The sequence below is a fragment of the Amyelois transitella genome, chromosome 19 (genome assembly GCF_032362555.1).
Source record: "Amyelois transitella isolate CPQ chromosome 19, ilAmyTran1.1, whole genome shotgun sequence".
Lineage (NCBI taxonomy): Eukaryota > Metazoa > Arthropoda > Insecta > Lepidoptera > Pyralidae > Amyelois > Amyelois transitella.
Window position 1 is genome coordinate 3,962,597 of NC_083522.1, and position 17,074 is coordinate 3,979,670.

A 17,074-nucleotide genomic window follows, 5' to 3' on the forward strand; every position below is an offset into this window, starting at 1 on the left:
TTTCAATTGCAAGTCTCGAAGAGCATTCTTCGAATCAATTTACATACAGACTAACCGCATGTCAAACGATCATGTGACATTCGTGACTTTGGCACTGATACAAGTATTGAAATCAAAAAATCATTGGCTTATCGCTATCAAATATACCCGATAGCGCCCTTGTCTAATATAGACGTGATTATACATATGTATATTTTTAAAACTAACAAAAACGCGATAAACTTAGCCCTGAAAACGCTATGTTGGCAACACTAACGGGAAAATAACAAATGTCAAAGTGATAATGTCAATGCTATTATATTTTTCCATATGAGGTTTTTAGGAGGGAAGGTGATCATTCATTCACGGCTTACAAATAATTCATTCAAATTCATTCTAGGTTCATGAGGGAGGGGTTTTCTTTTAAACCGACTTCAAAAAAGGACGGTATTTTTAATTTTTATTGGTCAAAAACTTATAATTGGCCTTAAATTCTTTTTGTCGTTAAGCTACTCATGTTTTTAGCTGTAAATTTTCCAAAAATGTAAAACGGAAATAATAATAAATATCTCCGCTATTTATAATCAGTATTAAAATATCATATCATAATTGTGGAAAATATTTTAGGCAACACCTCAAGAACCAAGAGAATAGAACTCCTTTTGGTTCAAAATAGATTATCTAGGAACCTAGGTACTCTTGTGAGAAATTGGTTAATAAAAAGAAACAACCAGTCAAGTTTCAATGTTTTATTTACTAAAGAAAAGGAATACATTTTATCATTTGCTAAAATATTTAGCATAATATTAATAATATTTTAATGAGAAAATAATCGATAACATTTTGAACAATGACTAAGAAAATATGAAACTGAATCAATGTAACATTTTCATATTTCTTTATTCATGTTTTCTCATCTATTTGTTTCTAGTTCAATAAAAAAATTGCACACTATAAATACGGGCAGCGATATAATGTAACAGATCTATCACCGCGTTTGCGTTTTGCATTATAAATAGTATTTATAAAACCCCTACTTATATCTATGGAGTGTCTAAAAAGCAAAATTTCTGAAAGTAACCAAGTGTATAAATATTATATGGGAAGGTTAGTCAAATACTAAAAATACAAGTACTTGGGAAAGGAATTAGAGTACTCAGATTTTTTTCAGTTTACATATATTTAGGTATCTATTCACAATCACAATATGTATTTTAAAACTTTTTAAATTTAGCCACAAAATTAAGTTGGATTACTTGGCCAACTAAGCAGCTTTTTCGTATTTGTGGGTAGACCAAAGACTAATTTTAGATTTTAAGACAGTTTTACAAGATATCCTTGGACTAGGTTGTAAAAGCTGAAATGACATTCGTTCTCCCAGTTCCATTTATTGCGACTTTGTCAAAAAAATATTATTAGGGCAGGCTTCAGTAGACACTATTCTATAAATTAAATAAGATAATTAACTTCTTAGTTTTGAACGCAGTAGGTTTAACGTCATCAATGTGGAACATGTTATTAATACAATGAACGAATTTTTATGGAAACACAATCAGTTCCATCTTTAAAATATTCTGTGAAAAATTTCTTATCCAATAAAAACTCGCCCTGTATATCTTGAGTACGAACATTTTAATAATATCTCTTTGTTAGTTCGTTCAGTTTAAGGTTTAAACATAGATACTTATTACAAAATTTCCAATTCCTTTCCCAGAGTTTCCCAACGGCTGTCACTAACTTAGAAGAACACAGGTCTTAGTGCGCATGTAGGACGTAAGCCTGTGTTTCTCCAAGGCCACTAAGCATACTAAAGGCACGCTATAGAATTTCTCTACGGCCGGGCATGGAAGTCTGTCAACTATAGATGCAAGTAAATTAGTTAGGCACTTCCCATATGTAGTTATTGATTGATTCAAGAATCCTGAAATGATAAGTCTTATTCACCTTATATAACAGAAAGTATGAAATAAAATTAGTTTGGTAGTTCATTGAGGTAATATTGTTACTAGATTTTTTTATTATTAGATTCAGTGTATATAAAAAGTCGGTACTTATACTTCTTATGTGGCCTTATTTACCTCATTTTTTTGTAAGACAAGACAAGCTTTCAGCACGTGCTATTGGATTGTAATCTTATGAGTTTGCAAATCTTGCATGTGCATGAAAATTAAATATATTTTTTTTACACAATGTAAACAGATGAATAAGACTCATTGATACTGTAAAATATTTACGTCAAATACACACTTAATCCAAACCATGGCTGTATTTAGTGTGGACATCCAAAATGCTGCCTCATTTTATAATTAGGTACCCAGTACCGAACATATAAAATCATTATTTTTTAAATAAAAACTAGCTTTTTAATCACTCCTTGTTAAAAATAAAGGTCAGTGAATGCACGAAAATAATTTTTGTGTAGAATAATGAACATCTCTTCGCCTTTACTAGGTTAAGGACGTGTCGAAAGTATTTGTGTCTTTTTATTACTTCGTGCACTCAAGGCTTGAATAATCAATATTTTTGTGAACCGGTACTATTGGCCTTTATTTGTACCGGTACCAGTAATTTTAAAATAAGATACTGAAAACAAGCTAGGTATAGTAATATAAAAAATAATACAAATGTCGTCACCAAATTGCAATATCGCTATACCTCCTAACATCGTCCACACCACAGACGGTATATACTGAAATTAGAAACCTTAATATAATAAATGAATGATAATTGATTTGCAGGTTAGTATTTTTAGTTTTACTGTTGGTACCGGGTATCAACACCTGTTTTCACTCCTGTTTGTCTGTGTCCTACAGACGATCTGTGTCTGTGTAATTCATGCAGTGTAGATGTAGGTACTGAGGCTTGAATAAGCAAGGCTTGAATAACCAATATTTATACCGGTACAATTGGCCTTTATTTGTACCGGTACCAGTAATTTTAAAATAACATACTGAAAACGAGCTAGGTAAAGTAATATAAAAAATAATACAAATGTCGTCACCAATTGCAATATCCCTCCTAACATCGTCCACACAACGATATATCCTGAAATTAGAAACCTTAATGAATAAATGAATGACAATTGATTTGCAGTTTAGTATTTTTAGTTTTACTGTTGGTACCAATAAAGGAATTAAATTATTTTAGGATGGAAATATTGTTTTTAAATTTTAGTGGCCATATGTATTCTTTTTTCTTTCCTTTACACTAACTGAGATGTATTTGGCAGTGCAATTTTCTCGTTGTGTAGTTTTTTTTTTTCAATTTGATCACAAAGTCGATAACAGCCTTTTAGAGGTCCAACTTGGACGTTAACTACATGTCATGGCCGTTATAAAAATAAATAAAACATTTTTTTAAATAAGATTTGTTTTATAAATAAATATTGCACATGCATGCCAAAATATTTGATTTCAAACCAAAATCTGCTAGTAAAATGTACGTGATGGATAGTTATTTGAGAGTATGTGTAAATGCGCTATATCACCTTAACATTATTCAATAAAGTTGCGGATTTTTAATATTAAAATTCAATCCTCTGTAATTACAGTTACTTAGATCTTTATTTCAATAAAAGTCTTCAATTTCTAACACTAAGGCTTCGAGTTCCAAAACAAAATTAAGCGGTCTATATACTACGGTACGATACATTCTATATACTTCTCAATATATTATAAATCAATAAATTTACGCTTATTACGAGAAAATTCTAGGCATGTTATGTTTACAATTAACGTTACGAGTATAAAAAGGTGGTTCAGTAATTTAAACGTAGAAATGGTTATTGTACATTTCATCAATATTTTTAAGTAATACAAAAAACAATTCTTAACAATTCGCCTTCAAAAATTTCTTGCGCTTAACACTAATTAATGTTAATTACTTACTTGACCGAAACTTATTACAATACAGAACTCGCTATATACATGTACTAGCCTCCTTACGTATGTGTTACGAATTTTGTAATAACTTGCTGAAAAAATGATAACCCGGAACTTCCCGGAAGGGACTAGCAGAGTTGGATTTTTGTATCTCAGTCTTATAGAGTCGCACGACATCGTATGGCCACCACAGAGAGCAGGATTATCCCATTGCAGACATTTTCAGTGCTCGGTGGTATTATGTTACGATCAGTACGATAAAATGCGGTTGGTATTCAGAATACATTATTACGTGAAAACAATTTGACGTAACAATTTTCTATCTCGTCTATTTTATGCTTGACTTTCAACCGAGACAGTGTAGTTAAAACGCGACACCGACGTTTTTTTGTTAATAAACAAATCATTAATTGTAAATTCTCAATAAAGGTTATCATTTTGAAAGCTAGTTTTGTCCAAATAAGACTGGCCGTGACGTAGAAGCATCTATAAACCGCACGGTAATACACTTAATCTTTATGAAACAATAAATGTGCGTTACTTTGGTTATTTATAATGTAATGTACGAATTGGCAGTTACATTTACAATTAACGTAACAACGTTATTAAGTAATGTTAGCGATTACTACTAGAAATAAATAATTTATATTAAAATCATGGCATCTTTGGTACGTATAAAATTATGTTAAAGAAAACAGCTGTTAAGTAATGAGTATTTGGGGGCAGTCTAAAGAATGCCGGTCATTATTATGGCGTATAAAATTGGCTTGCCCACTGACTGATAACTCTAATAAGTGCTTTACTTCCAAATAACATGCGTGAACCTACCTATTTGTGTACAGTGGACCAGAGGAAAAGTACATGCAGTATAGTAGTGGTATAATTTTCTATATAGCGCACTGTACACTTGTGTCACTATGGATGTAGCGATTTTTAGTAATTGGGTTTTATGTTTATGTGTAGGTACCGTTTGTAATTAGGGCGTAATTTTGGTGAATTTTAATTCACCAGACTCATTAAAGATTTCAGAAAGTGGGTAATAACAATGTCATCTAGATACTTTATTTACTAATCTAGAGGATCTAACGTCCGCGCTTTCGTCAGTACAAAAGAAAAACCGAATTCTTGTAATGTACAAAATACAATCTTGCCACACATACTTAGGCACTAAGTCATTACAAATAGAATTGACATTTTCTTTACACACATTCAATTGTCAACAATGAGCGAAGATGAGTTTGAACACTATTCATTACTCAGTGTAAAACAAAGCCTAGCTAGTTTAGAAAATAATGGAAAAGCCTATAAAGAATTACATACCGAATTTCTTTCACGTATTACAAAATAGCAACAGGAACGTCTTTATCGAAAAAGGATTTATAACGTTTGGCCCACTTTTCTGGAAATTTTAATTTAGACGACAGTAGACTAAAACGGAGATGTCTTTCGTGTCACAGAATGTACATAATGATCACAGTTACACGCCGTAACCTCACGATGATGCACCAACAATCTAAATTGGCAATGTGGCATCACAATGCCCACCTTAACACTATGTATCTATGTATACATAATAGCTAAATCTATAACATTATCGAATAATTATCAAAACGATCTCCTAATAATCTAGATACACCCATAAGAAGCACTTTTTAATGAATGAATAAGTATCAGAACTTTACATAATATCATTTATACATGGTAAATATAATTTATATCATATTTTGTGTCATTTAATGTTCATTGGTTTCAACTATAATGTTATAATCATCGTTTAATCTATTATAACGAGGCAACACTTATGAGCCGGACACTGGTATAAGGCGAGTCACGAATCCTCCTCGATATCTTCAAGGATTGTACTACGTTTGATTACAGCGCCGCCATTAGTTTTGTCGAGTTATAGTAACACTAGAACTTTAGAATAAGAGAATCATTCCTATACTTAATGACATAGTAACTACAAATAGTAGGTATGTAAAAAAGCGATTGGCGAACACATTGCAGTTTTCCTTAGTCTGTTTTTACAGCTTTATTACGAACTAAAATTACTTGAGATGTGTAACAATGGAAAACCGTAGTCTAAGACCTAGATTTACATAGTTTGCAATTAAGGGAAACTGCAATGCTGTTCCCAACTTTACATTAACTATTCATCAACATGTTACCAACAAAAACTTATATATTCACCTAAATTATCTGTAAACTATGTATAATCTAAACAATCTACAATTTGTTACATTATTCATCTCACATACATCAATCGATAATATTGTTCCGTCTTTTAAAAAAAATACATATTTTTGTCACTTTTCTCCCGATCGGGAGGATCGATTTAGATAACGAATTATCACCGGTACGTATATTTATTTCATGGAAGAAAGTTTTTCATCACATATCGATCTGTGACAATTTATATTTCCACATAATAGTCGACATAATTTTGTTTTTCTCAAAGCGCGATCAACGCGCGTGGAAAGTATAATTTATACAATGCATAGGCAATCTTCTTGTACGAAGTCGGTCGTTATCTACTAGGAGGGTAGTTCGAGCCAGGATACAACACGATTGGAACATTCGAATTTGGAATGTCAAAGTCCACAGTCATTTTCGAATTGGGAACGGTCACTGGCACTTCGGTCCGTTCAAAACGTAGGGGCGAGAAAGTGATGCCGTGGAGAGTGCGGGGCGACGCGCTAGTTACGGTAGATGTAGGCGCAGGGCTGCGGCGCGGGGGGCGGCGGCGTGGGGGGGCGCTCGCCGGACGGCGACGGCGATGACGACGGCGGCGACGGGGATGACGACGAGCCTCCGCCTGACGCCGACCCGGAGCCCGAGCCGCTGCTGCGCTGCGACACTGTGGAAGTAAAGATTTTGATTGGATGTATCGTAATATTGGTAGGTATGCGTTTGTCAAGCTATGAATTATGAAAAAAACTAGAGGCCGCCCGCGACTTCGTCCGCATGGAAACCCTATCAATCCCGCGGGAACTCTGGGATAAAAAGTAGCCTATGTGTTATTCTGGGTCTTCAGCTACCTACATACCAAATTTCATGGTAATCGGTTCAGTAGTTTTTGCGTGAAAGAGTAACAAACATCCATACAAACTTTCGCCTTTATAATAGTAGTAGGATAAAGCATTATTTCAAATTATAAAATATTAAAAAAAATTACAAATTTTGTTTGTAGACCTTAAGAAAAAAAGAAGATCGATTTTAGAAAAGCTAATTTTATCAAAAATTAAAAGAAACGACTTGATATAGCTCTAGATATTACTTTGTACTAATGTATTACGGCTACATATATATAAAAATTCCAATGATTAAAATAATAATTACTAACCCAACGTGTGGTGGTGGTGCGTATTATGCTTATGATGATGCATTTGTTCGCGCGCGTCCGCCCCGCTTGTTTCTCAGAGGTACACCTTCTTCACTGAGCGCGTGGTCGAGAAACCATTGTCGTTGCCGCGCCGGTAGCCATCGCCCTGCGGTCCGAATATTCCTGCGTTAACTGACATGCTAATGTGAATATGCGTGCGGGTTAATGGATATGATTAGTGGTTAACACCAGTTCGAAGTGTACGTGAAAATTAATGAGTGAATTATTGAAGTAGTGAAAAGTAGCAGAAAAACAATATCCCAATTAACTTTTGGATAAGATATTTGTAAAAGTAATTACATCAATATTTTTTTAAATAAAATATGTTATTATTGTTTCTAATACAAAGGCCATCTAGTTTATTTTAACGATATTATTATTCTCGTACACATCAATCTGGTGCAATGAAATGATGATGAAAAATTTAATGGATTTATGACAAAGCAATGGTAACACAATAGATGATAGATTTATTATAAAAAAATGGAAATATATTAGTGAAAGGGTGAAGAAAGAATGAGCGGTGTTTTTATACGTGCAAATGTGTGATACAATTACATTGTTAATATGTAGGTATTGTAATATCATTTAAAATATCTAGGTATATTAAAGTAACAGGGTAAACATGATATTATTACTTACATAAAATTTAATCATGTATAGAGTAAAAAGAATATTAACAACAATACTTAAGTAATAAATGATTTGAGATATCTCATAAAGAATGTTACAAAATAAGATCTTAACTAATCGAATCACCTTTAAAATATAGATTACCTATAAGGAAATATTTATATGAAGATAAAGCCATGCAATAGAAGAGAAAAGATCACAACTGACATTAACCTGATGAGAGCGGAGCGTCCCGAAGTTGTCGCGGCGGTAGGCGTCAGGTTGGAACTGGAATAACGTTTCGTGGTGAGGGTGGTATGGCGGGTGCTTGCGGAGAGTTGCTCGAGGTGACGCAGGTTTTGGTTGAGGAGCTAGTACTGGTTCTGCGTACGTCACTTCTTCAACTTGTTGAAGAAGCTTGGGTTCTGCTTGAATTCTGTAAATTAAATTAATGTGTAAATATTTTATTATAGTTAAAACTCATTTCATTAATATATGTAACTTAACAAAAGATGACACTTTCCGGCATTGGCTTGATTTCGTTGCAATCGCTTTGGGTACATGATAGAATAAATTGTAAGAAATCAAACACTAACCTGTTTATATTCTGTCTCTGTTCAAAATATTCATACTCCGTATCGGGATACGGCATGTTGTCGTCATCATCTTTCTTGCATCGTCGACCACAGATGTAACCAGCGGCAAACCCAGCGCCCAAGGCAGCCAATGCTCCAGCTGCTACGGCCAAAGCCAGGGTTTCTACTGAGTATGCAGCTGGCGGAGGATCAGCTGCCAATACTTCTGGACCTAAAGAATTTTCAATATTTTTTATTCAAACTGAAATTAAAAACTGATCTGTAGGTCTTTAATGAAAGTTTTTTGTTCAATAGTAATACTTTATCGTTACCTTCGTTATTGCTGTTGCTCCCTTTGCCATCTTTATCTTGTACAATGTTTATAACTTCTCCTTTATTTTCTCTCGCGTCATCATAGAGTCCAGAACTTAAACCACCAACAGCTCCTGCATCTTTACCTAGAATTACAACAATTATATGAATATGTATTTGGGAAGTCGTTTGTTAGTGTCATGATACTTTAAAGAAGTACAAGAGTGACTTACTATGAGGACAAGCAGCGTGGCTGCCAGTGCTGACGCTCTGATAGAAAGAGCTTTCGTCAAGCCATCTGCTAACTCCATGTGAGAAGGCTCTACACCGTCCAGCTTGCTTATCCCAGGCGCAGTATGGGTCTTGAAGTGCTACGCATTCACTGCAAACAAATTGTAGTTGGCCATAAGTTTTCATACGCACCATAGTTTAAAAAGAAAGTATAACGTCAAAGTATAAGTCGATTCAATATTAGCAATTTTCGGGTTAAAGAAATCTTTATTCTCATAAGAAAAATATTCACTTACATGAGAACTTAGAATCTAGGCTTAGAATATACAAATGTAGGTATGTCGTTGCGTGCAAGATGCAGTATAAGTACATTTAAAGGTAAATTGACAAACAAGTTTAGTTTATAATTAATAATAAAAAATAAAAAAAACATGTAGGGTAGTAAGGTAATCATTACAACCGGACGGCTCACCAAACACTGGTACTAAGCAGCGATGTTTTATGATCGCAATAATACAAAGATAAGCACGACTAGATGTGACTAGCGTGCTGTGTTATAAAGTTGTTACGATGAGTAAATTTTATTTTTTCAAATTTGGTATATAATAATAAGTATATGTGTATTTAAATATATATATATATATATATATATATATATATACACGTTTTGTTTTATAGTATATAAAATATTATAGTAATAAGCTATCTGAAAAATGAAGTAATTTTGCAATATGAGTTTTTTTACTTACGAGCATGAACTGATTTTGTCACTAGAACACCTATGCAATCTGAGACTAAGCACTTCTCTATCTGAGACGGCAATAAGTCTTGCTGCGTCTCTGCCTGCTCTTGCGACTCTCAAAGCCCTAACAGGCGAGCCCGCGGCAAAGGCTTGCAGTTCTTCTATTACGACTGGCACTGCCCTTTTATTGGAGTCATATGATATGGCGTTGATGGCTTTTATAATTTTACCATTATCTGTAACAGATTGAAAATTATGTATAAAGAATTCTGTTAAGAATTACAATCATACTTTGTTTCACTTAAGTTAGGGCATTTATTAATGATTACCTGTGCCAATGAACAAAACATCGTATGCTTTCCCTCCAGGTGTTTTCACTTGTGGATCTACGGCAATTTGCGTAAATCGATAGCTGAAAATCAAAACGATGTTATAGAACTAATGAAATTACAATAGTTTAGGATTGTCATTACGCTGCTATGGAGTATTTTTTTTTTGTTTAGACAATGAAACGGTTATTTAGTACTTACTGGAAACTGGTCCTAATCACAATAGGTTCTCCAAAGAAGGCAGGCACAGACTCGTCCATTAAAGCATGTGCTTTGATGAAATTAAGAGTCTGGTCTGGCAATAGTCTCGAATCGTTATGACAAGTTCCGGGACGCGGTTCAGGAACCTAGAGGTTAAATAAAAAAAGTCAAGTTAGTAAACTTCAGTCTTACAGATATTACAAGGACAAAATAAGTGTATATATGTGTGTGTGATGAAGATTGATTAGTACACCAATGATTACCTTATTTGATAAATTTAAAAGTATAAGTGCATCATTAATAATTGAACTATTAGACTACAACGATCAAAACTAAGTCATGTTTAAACTTCCATACCTTAGCACTATTGACAGGCAGCCAGTTAGAGTTGATAGCGCTCTGTTCCTTGAATGTGCCTTCGAAAGTGTCAGCAATATCTTGCATGCTGAACGCGCATACAGCACTGCCAGATATACTATTAGGAGGAGTCGTGAAGGTGCCGTAGATAAGCTGGGCATTGAGGCCACCGTAGACACCTTCTATTAATTCCGTTGTTGATTCTGAAAAGATAAAAATGGATATTAATCGTATGAGTTGCAAGAAGTTCACTGGAGGCCTCCTTGAAGAATTTTAACCAGACCAGTTGGAACCGGTCTGCATATTTCATAAGTCTTTGAATCACCTCTTAGCAATCTAACTAATTTGCTGGCCAGTAGAGATACATATTTTCTTTTTCCTATTAAAAACGTATTTGCCGATCAAAGAACATACCGTCAGAAAAATTTAAAAATAAAATAATGATTACTTACGTATTTCATTGAAGTAAAAAGGGAAGTCCCCGGCTACGGAGCAGTTGAGCCTTGACTTCAAAAACGACGTCCATCTTTGTTTAAAGCGGTGCGGCCCACCGCGGTCATCCCGACAGACTCGCGCCACGCGAGAAAACACCGACTGTAATAGGTTAATAAAGTATAAAATTCATTTCTTCTGCATAATATTCATTAACATAAATCACGGTCTCTTGAGAAGACAGAGCCAAAATCACAAGACTTGTTTTAACCTCCCTATAGATCATGGCTGATGTCATGTCGTGGCTAAGTAAACAAGGACCATTCCATTTCTTTCATCATCATCGCGAATGGAGAAAAGCACTGAAATACCAAATCTTATCACGGTTTGAAAGCAAAACACAAAATTTTTGGTTAAATTTGAGCTATAAAGCCAACCAAATATCATCATCTTGATTCAACCCTGTATACAGATAGCAAAAAATGTTAATTGATAATAAGGATATAATTTTTTTTGTTGCAATTGTAAAGTAGTAAATTAAAACTTCAGCGCAAAAGTAAGTAAACTAATAAGATTGCTGTTATTTCATTTAATTCAGAATTTACTTTACCTTCCCACAGTTGATGTACTCGACTGCTGTTTCTCTGAAGAAGAAGTACACGAAGTTACCGTGTACTAGGGAATTCACGAAATCGGGAGCTGAAACGAAAACTTTGATTAACTTTCCGGACAAGATACGCAAATCAATAATTTACGTTTATTTCATCGAATTTAACATACGGTAATACAATTTTTGGAATCAACGTATTTTGAATATGATATCTTTATGCCATACTTTCGAAAACTCTGCTGAAATAATTAATTAAATTGTTGTCTCACATAATATTTTAATAATTATTTCAGGAAAGTTTTTAGAACCTCTTTGTTACGGCATATGACGACGTTCTTTTGTAAGTATCTAATACTGTGTAACTAAACAGATATTTAGTTATATAATATTATAAGAAATAAATTTATCATTACTACCTATCATCAGCGGACAGTTTATATTGTACGTACAATTTAAAAGCAGTTCGGAAATTTCAATTTTAATAACGTATTAAACATTGCAATTAAAATATGACAATACGAGTAATAGTTTAACCAGTTAGATGCTACAGTAATAGAAAATAGTTTAGTAAATACTTTAAATATAATGTCAGTCTACACGTTAACATTATTAAATACATATAATGTAATCATACCCTTCGCATAGTGACTGTAATGTTAACCCTATCAATGCCGCGTCGATAATTCTAATCCCATCCTAATCCGATTTACCGACTGTTGACACGTCAAACGTCAGTCTGACAGTCCCGGCGAAACCGTAGTTAAATTCAATTAAATTGACGGATGTATGTCTGACAGGCATTCGGAAGTAATCGGCTGTGACGGACGCGTAAACAGCATAGTTGGCGAGCAATGTAAATAGGCGATGTTCAGTATTATACATTAAAGAATGAATAGATTGAAGAACTAATCATTGCTCGAATTTTAATTTTCTCACTCCAGATACGAGTCGGCAGCTTAACAATTTTTTTTTCAAATTACGTTTGCTGAATTTTTAGACTAAGTGGCTGGTATCGGAAAGTTAACAATTTAATTGTTTTTCTCTTTAATTAAATTTTTCTTCAAATAAACAAAAAAGCATGATTTCAATTAAACACAGTAATGATGATTTAGCCTAAACTTACAATATCAAGAACAATGAAGCATGAATTTTATGCGACGCAGCAACTGAGCGAAATAGTTCTGATTCTCATTATTTTATAATAGTACTACACAGCAGTTGCACACATATCCGTAGTTTAGTAACGGATGTAAGCAATTAGATTCTAACTTAGAATTAAATATTTCAATTAACTTGGCAGATAGGGACTACCACATGTCCAAGAGAGCCCCATGGTAGTTGATATATATAAAATGTTGCTATAGGTACTATCTTTGGCTTTTATTTGAAGTAGTTATACTAAATTTAAATAGGTTCATAACCGATATTAGGATATTTGCTAGGTTTTTTTTCAAAATATTAAAACTACATATTCTAGTTTTAATTTTATTTACATATTCAATACTTGTTGAAATTTAGTTACATAAATAATATATCCACTGATCAGTTTCAAACGTATAATATTCCACACAACTAATCATCATGTGATTTTCATTACATTTCCTGACGTTAATGCGTGATGTCGCCATCTACATGCAAATTCAATGCAGTGTCACGCTAATAACTTTGCACCGACCACGTCACATTGTATATGACATTACAAATTATGGATACCGATAATATGTTGGTAGGTTCGCATAAATGAATACCGTATGCATGTTTTGCTACGATTCCCAAGGCAATGGCGTTGCCAATTTTTGTCACACCACGAAGAGTTTACTTATATGCCTTTGCTGTCAACATTAAACCCGTTATAGAAGGTAAACTATAGTTAAATATATATAAAACACATGACTGTTCTCTTGATATGCTTTAACTTTCCTCTTCGTCCGATAAATAAATGAAATAATGTAATAAGTAGAAATTGGTTCACGTTCATATAAGAAAGAATCTGGTCTCTTAGAACTTTTTTATTAACTTACCATTTAAAGTCATTGAGTCATAGGGTTCCGTTTGTAAAGGCTCCCGATAAATGATGGGTTCCATCCCACTGAAGTCCGCAACTGTACCCGAGTATAACTCGCTATCTGAAAATAAGAATAACAATATTTAGTTTAAAAATATGTAGAAGTTTAAAAAAAAATGCTGCTTTATAATACATTCTCTGCAAGACTTGAGGTTTTCTTTGTAAGAATTTATCCCTTTGAGAGTTAGTGCCCTTGTAAGTATAGTAAGGTGCCGTTTTGCAAAGCCACCTCTTGTGAATAAATGATTCAGAAGTCTAAACCTATTCAAGAAGAATATGGGAATATTTTCAGGACTAAGAAAATATGAGGTACATTTTATACAGTACAAAAACTAAATGTGATGCGATACTAGATGTAGTATACAAAACTAGATTTTTCCCGAGGTTTCGTCACCGACCTAATTTTCTTTTTGTTTTGGATGTCCAAATAGAAATGTAATCTATGTTACTACTGGAGTTCTACTCTTTTATTGAACAAATAAGTGTAACTAAGATCGGTTGATCTAAATAAATAAATAAATTTATTTTTAGTACATAAATAAATTTTCATTTTGAAAGGCATATCATAATTGTCTTTTACTTAAAATCCATTAGCCGAAATACATAGACTTATGTAATACGTTCTGATGTAATAAATCATCAAACTAATCTACGTTGTAGTTCATTCAGGGCCCAGCCGGCTCTCGTCGAAAATCCGAAAACCAATAATTCAATAGCCGCGATCACTAACACATTGCGTTGAACCGAACGTGACTAGCGTCAGGCGATAACTGGTGGGAATAAATTAGCCATATCGCAATATTTAGCACATGGATATTTCAAAACAGTGTTGACGATTGAGGGTTAAATTGAAATTTTTTCAAACTAATTTTGGTTTTTCACGAAATTATTAGTGTAAAATTAATGTGGCAAGGTGGCCATATTCTTGTCTCTGAAACTTATATGTAAGCCCCGGTTTCTTTTTTAATTATTTGTTATAAGAATTTTGGGATAAGCCCGTCGTTGTTGCACTTTAAAAAGTTCCACATACATACATCCTAAGTCTTCGTTGTCCGATAATTACTATGAATAGTGATGTTTAAAACAATATCGAGCTAAACATTTTATGCTTTAATGAACTCATGAATTTGATACAATATGGGATCATATTCGTAACCAAACGAGGCCTGAACGTCGGTATTTCTCAATAACCAACGCACCCTTGACGGAGGCATCAAGTTTATGGCCTTTCCTGACGACTGAAACGGCCTTAGGGCACGATCGTTCAGCCCACGCAAATTTCGTTCATGCCACCTTACATACATACATACACACACATATCAACGTCTTTCAGGTTATCATTTACGGGGTAGAAGGAATAATAGTACAAGACTAACAGCCTAAGTTAATATAGACGGAATTGACATTCCTACATTGACATATAAGTAACTATTTTTAACTTCCATCGACGGGTTGCTATTGTTAATTCTTCCTAAAAGACGAATCGTAAGGTTTATAAATAGAACATCACTTCGAGTTGTTTACGCTGAGGTAACATTATACCTTTGAAATACTTACATTCTAAACATAAAGGTCTGCACACACGTACATACATGTACTACACGGCCCAGTATTTCCACAAGACCATTACGTCCACGCTTAGTTATCTCCTATTGATCTGGTTCAATTAAGTGCAGCGACGCCCTAGGGAGCCGCGCGGGGTCCCACGCACTCCGCTGTTGTGTAAATAGCTTTACTATGTGGTAAATAGAGGGAGCCACTTAATTAGTTCGTAATTCTGTAAAGTGATATGTGAAACTGGCAAGTGTAAAGTAATAATAGAAAGATGTAGTTTCTGTCTATCTTTCTCTGGGACAGAGGCGTGAGTTTTTGTAAATATGGTATAATGAAAGTTTGAATAATATGACTATTTAACAACATTTATGATTTTTTTTATGATAACAGAGGAAAAGCTTACTTATGGTACAAACAACAATTATCAAACGAGGTTTCTTATACAAAAATTTATGGTTAATCGATATTTTTAAATATATCTTCCTTTTTTGCTTGCATTCAGATTGACAGTCTTGATTCGTGACTATATTAAGTTAACGTTTAAACTAACAAAATTTTACTATTCGTCTCCCTTGCTTCTTAACCCTGTAGCGACCGTACAACGCAAAAAAGTCCACCCTACTCCGTGATCCTTGCTTTATGATACAAACTGTGCGTAGATACAGACAGACAAATTTATCTCTTAGAACGCCGGTGATAAATGAGTGGGAATTTACGAGGGGATACCGATGCGTTAATGCAAAGAAAATTGCACAAAGGGACAGCATGGCGGTAATGGATAGTGCATGGGAATGAGGGAGTATTTGAACGGTTACTGCCATAATTTGTCTTAATTTAAGTGAGCTCAATATTAAAAAAGAAAATTTATGAGTCTATTAAATACAGTCTCTACGTGGTTAAATCTACATACTATTAATCTGAAAAGAGTAGAAATTAAGTATATTTCTCACTCACAAGTTGTCAAAACACTCATCTTAACCATTTTTTTTTATAATCAAGTACGGCCGGCGTATAACGAATGCACCCGTTAACTTACGTTCCCGTGGGAATTTCTAGAAATTCTCTCTTATTGCTCTCTAAGGAATTATTATGCCAAATTTCAACTTTTTACGCTCGGTAGTTTCGGCTGTGCGTTGTCCGTTTGTCACTCAGTAACGAAAGAGTTTTATATACATATATGTATTTAAGTAATGTACAAAAACATATAATTAAGCTATAATTAAGTAATAACATAAAAAATGTAGTTCGCACTGAAGTCACTGGACAGAAAAACAACGAATAATTCGTAGCTAAAATAAAATGTAAAATGAACTAAGCACAAAAATAAAAATAAACCAAATTTTCGTCTATTTCCACGCCTGTCTTAATTCTTAAGTTAATCCGTTAGAAAATAAACATTGGAAGACAAATGCTTTTACCTGAATGTTGTGATAAGTGGCGCTCTCTTAAATTTAGACTGTGAACGCGTCTAAAACACATCTCCTCGCATCGAATCTATCCCAAGCCGTTAAAAACATAAATTGGCACGTTACAAAACGCCCATTGGAGTTCTTTCAGCGTAACAACGAGGGCCTATTGTGTGTTAAATGCAAAAATGGGTTCAATTGATATGAAAAAGACGCCCCTTTTCCTAATTTTCCTATAACAGGATGAATAGTCCTTCAGCACATGTGACCATACATAGAAGGGTCAGATGAGCTAATGATGGTAGGATTTATAAGATGGGTCGGCACTCCATGGGTAAGGCTCTCCAGGCTTTGTACTTAAAAGCTAATGGTTCTGTTCATTTTAAAGTATTTGATAGATGAGACA

At 33.9% G+C, this 17,074-nt stretch overlaps 1 protein-coding gene across 1 annotated transcript in view; it reads right to left on the minus strand.

Moving 5' to 3' along the window:
* Nucleotides 1-4,825: 4,825 nt before the first annotated feature.
* LOC106132572 (semaphorin-1A) overlaps nt 4,826-17,074 on the minus strand; it is a 298,048-nt gene continuing 285,799 nt past the window's right edge. Inside the window, exons 5-17 of the mRNA XM_060949553.1 lie at nt 13,665-13,769; nt 11,644-11,732; nt 11,054-11,195; nt 10,602-10,804; nt 10,245-10,390; nt 10,044-10,126; nt 9,722-9,950; nt 8,975-9,123; nt 8,762-8,887; nt 8,451-8,661; nt 8,089-8,290; nt 7,204-7,348; nt 4,826-6,717 (exon numbers count right to left, since the gene is read on the minus strand). Coding sequence (XP_060805536.1) covers nt 7,277-7,348; nt 8,089-8,290; nt 8,451-8,661; nt 8,762-8,887; nt 8,975-9,123; nt 9,722-9,950; nt 10,044-10,126; nt 10,245-10,390; nt 10,602-10,804; nt 11,054-11,195; nt 11,644-11,732; nt 13,665-13,769 — 1,757 coding nt within the window. The 3' untranslated portion in view covers nt 4,826-6,717; nt 7,204-7,276. The remainder of the gene's footprint in view (nt 6,718-7,203; nt 7,349-8,088; nt 8,291-8,450; nt 8,662-8,761; nt 8,888-8,974; nt 9,124-9,721; nt 9,951-10,043; nt 10,127-10,244; nt 10,391-10,601; nt 10,805-11,053; nt 11,196-11,643; nt 11,733-13,664; nt 13,770-17,074) is intronic.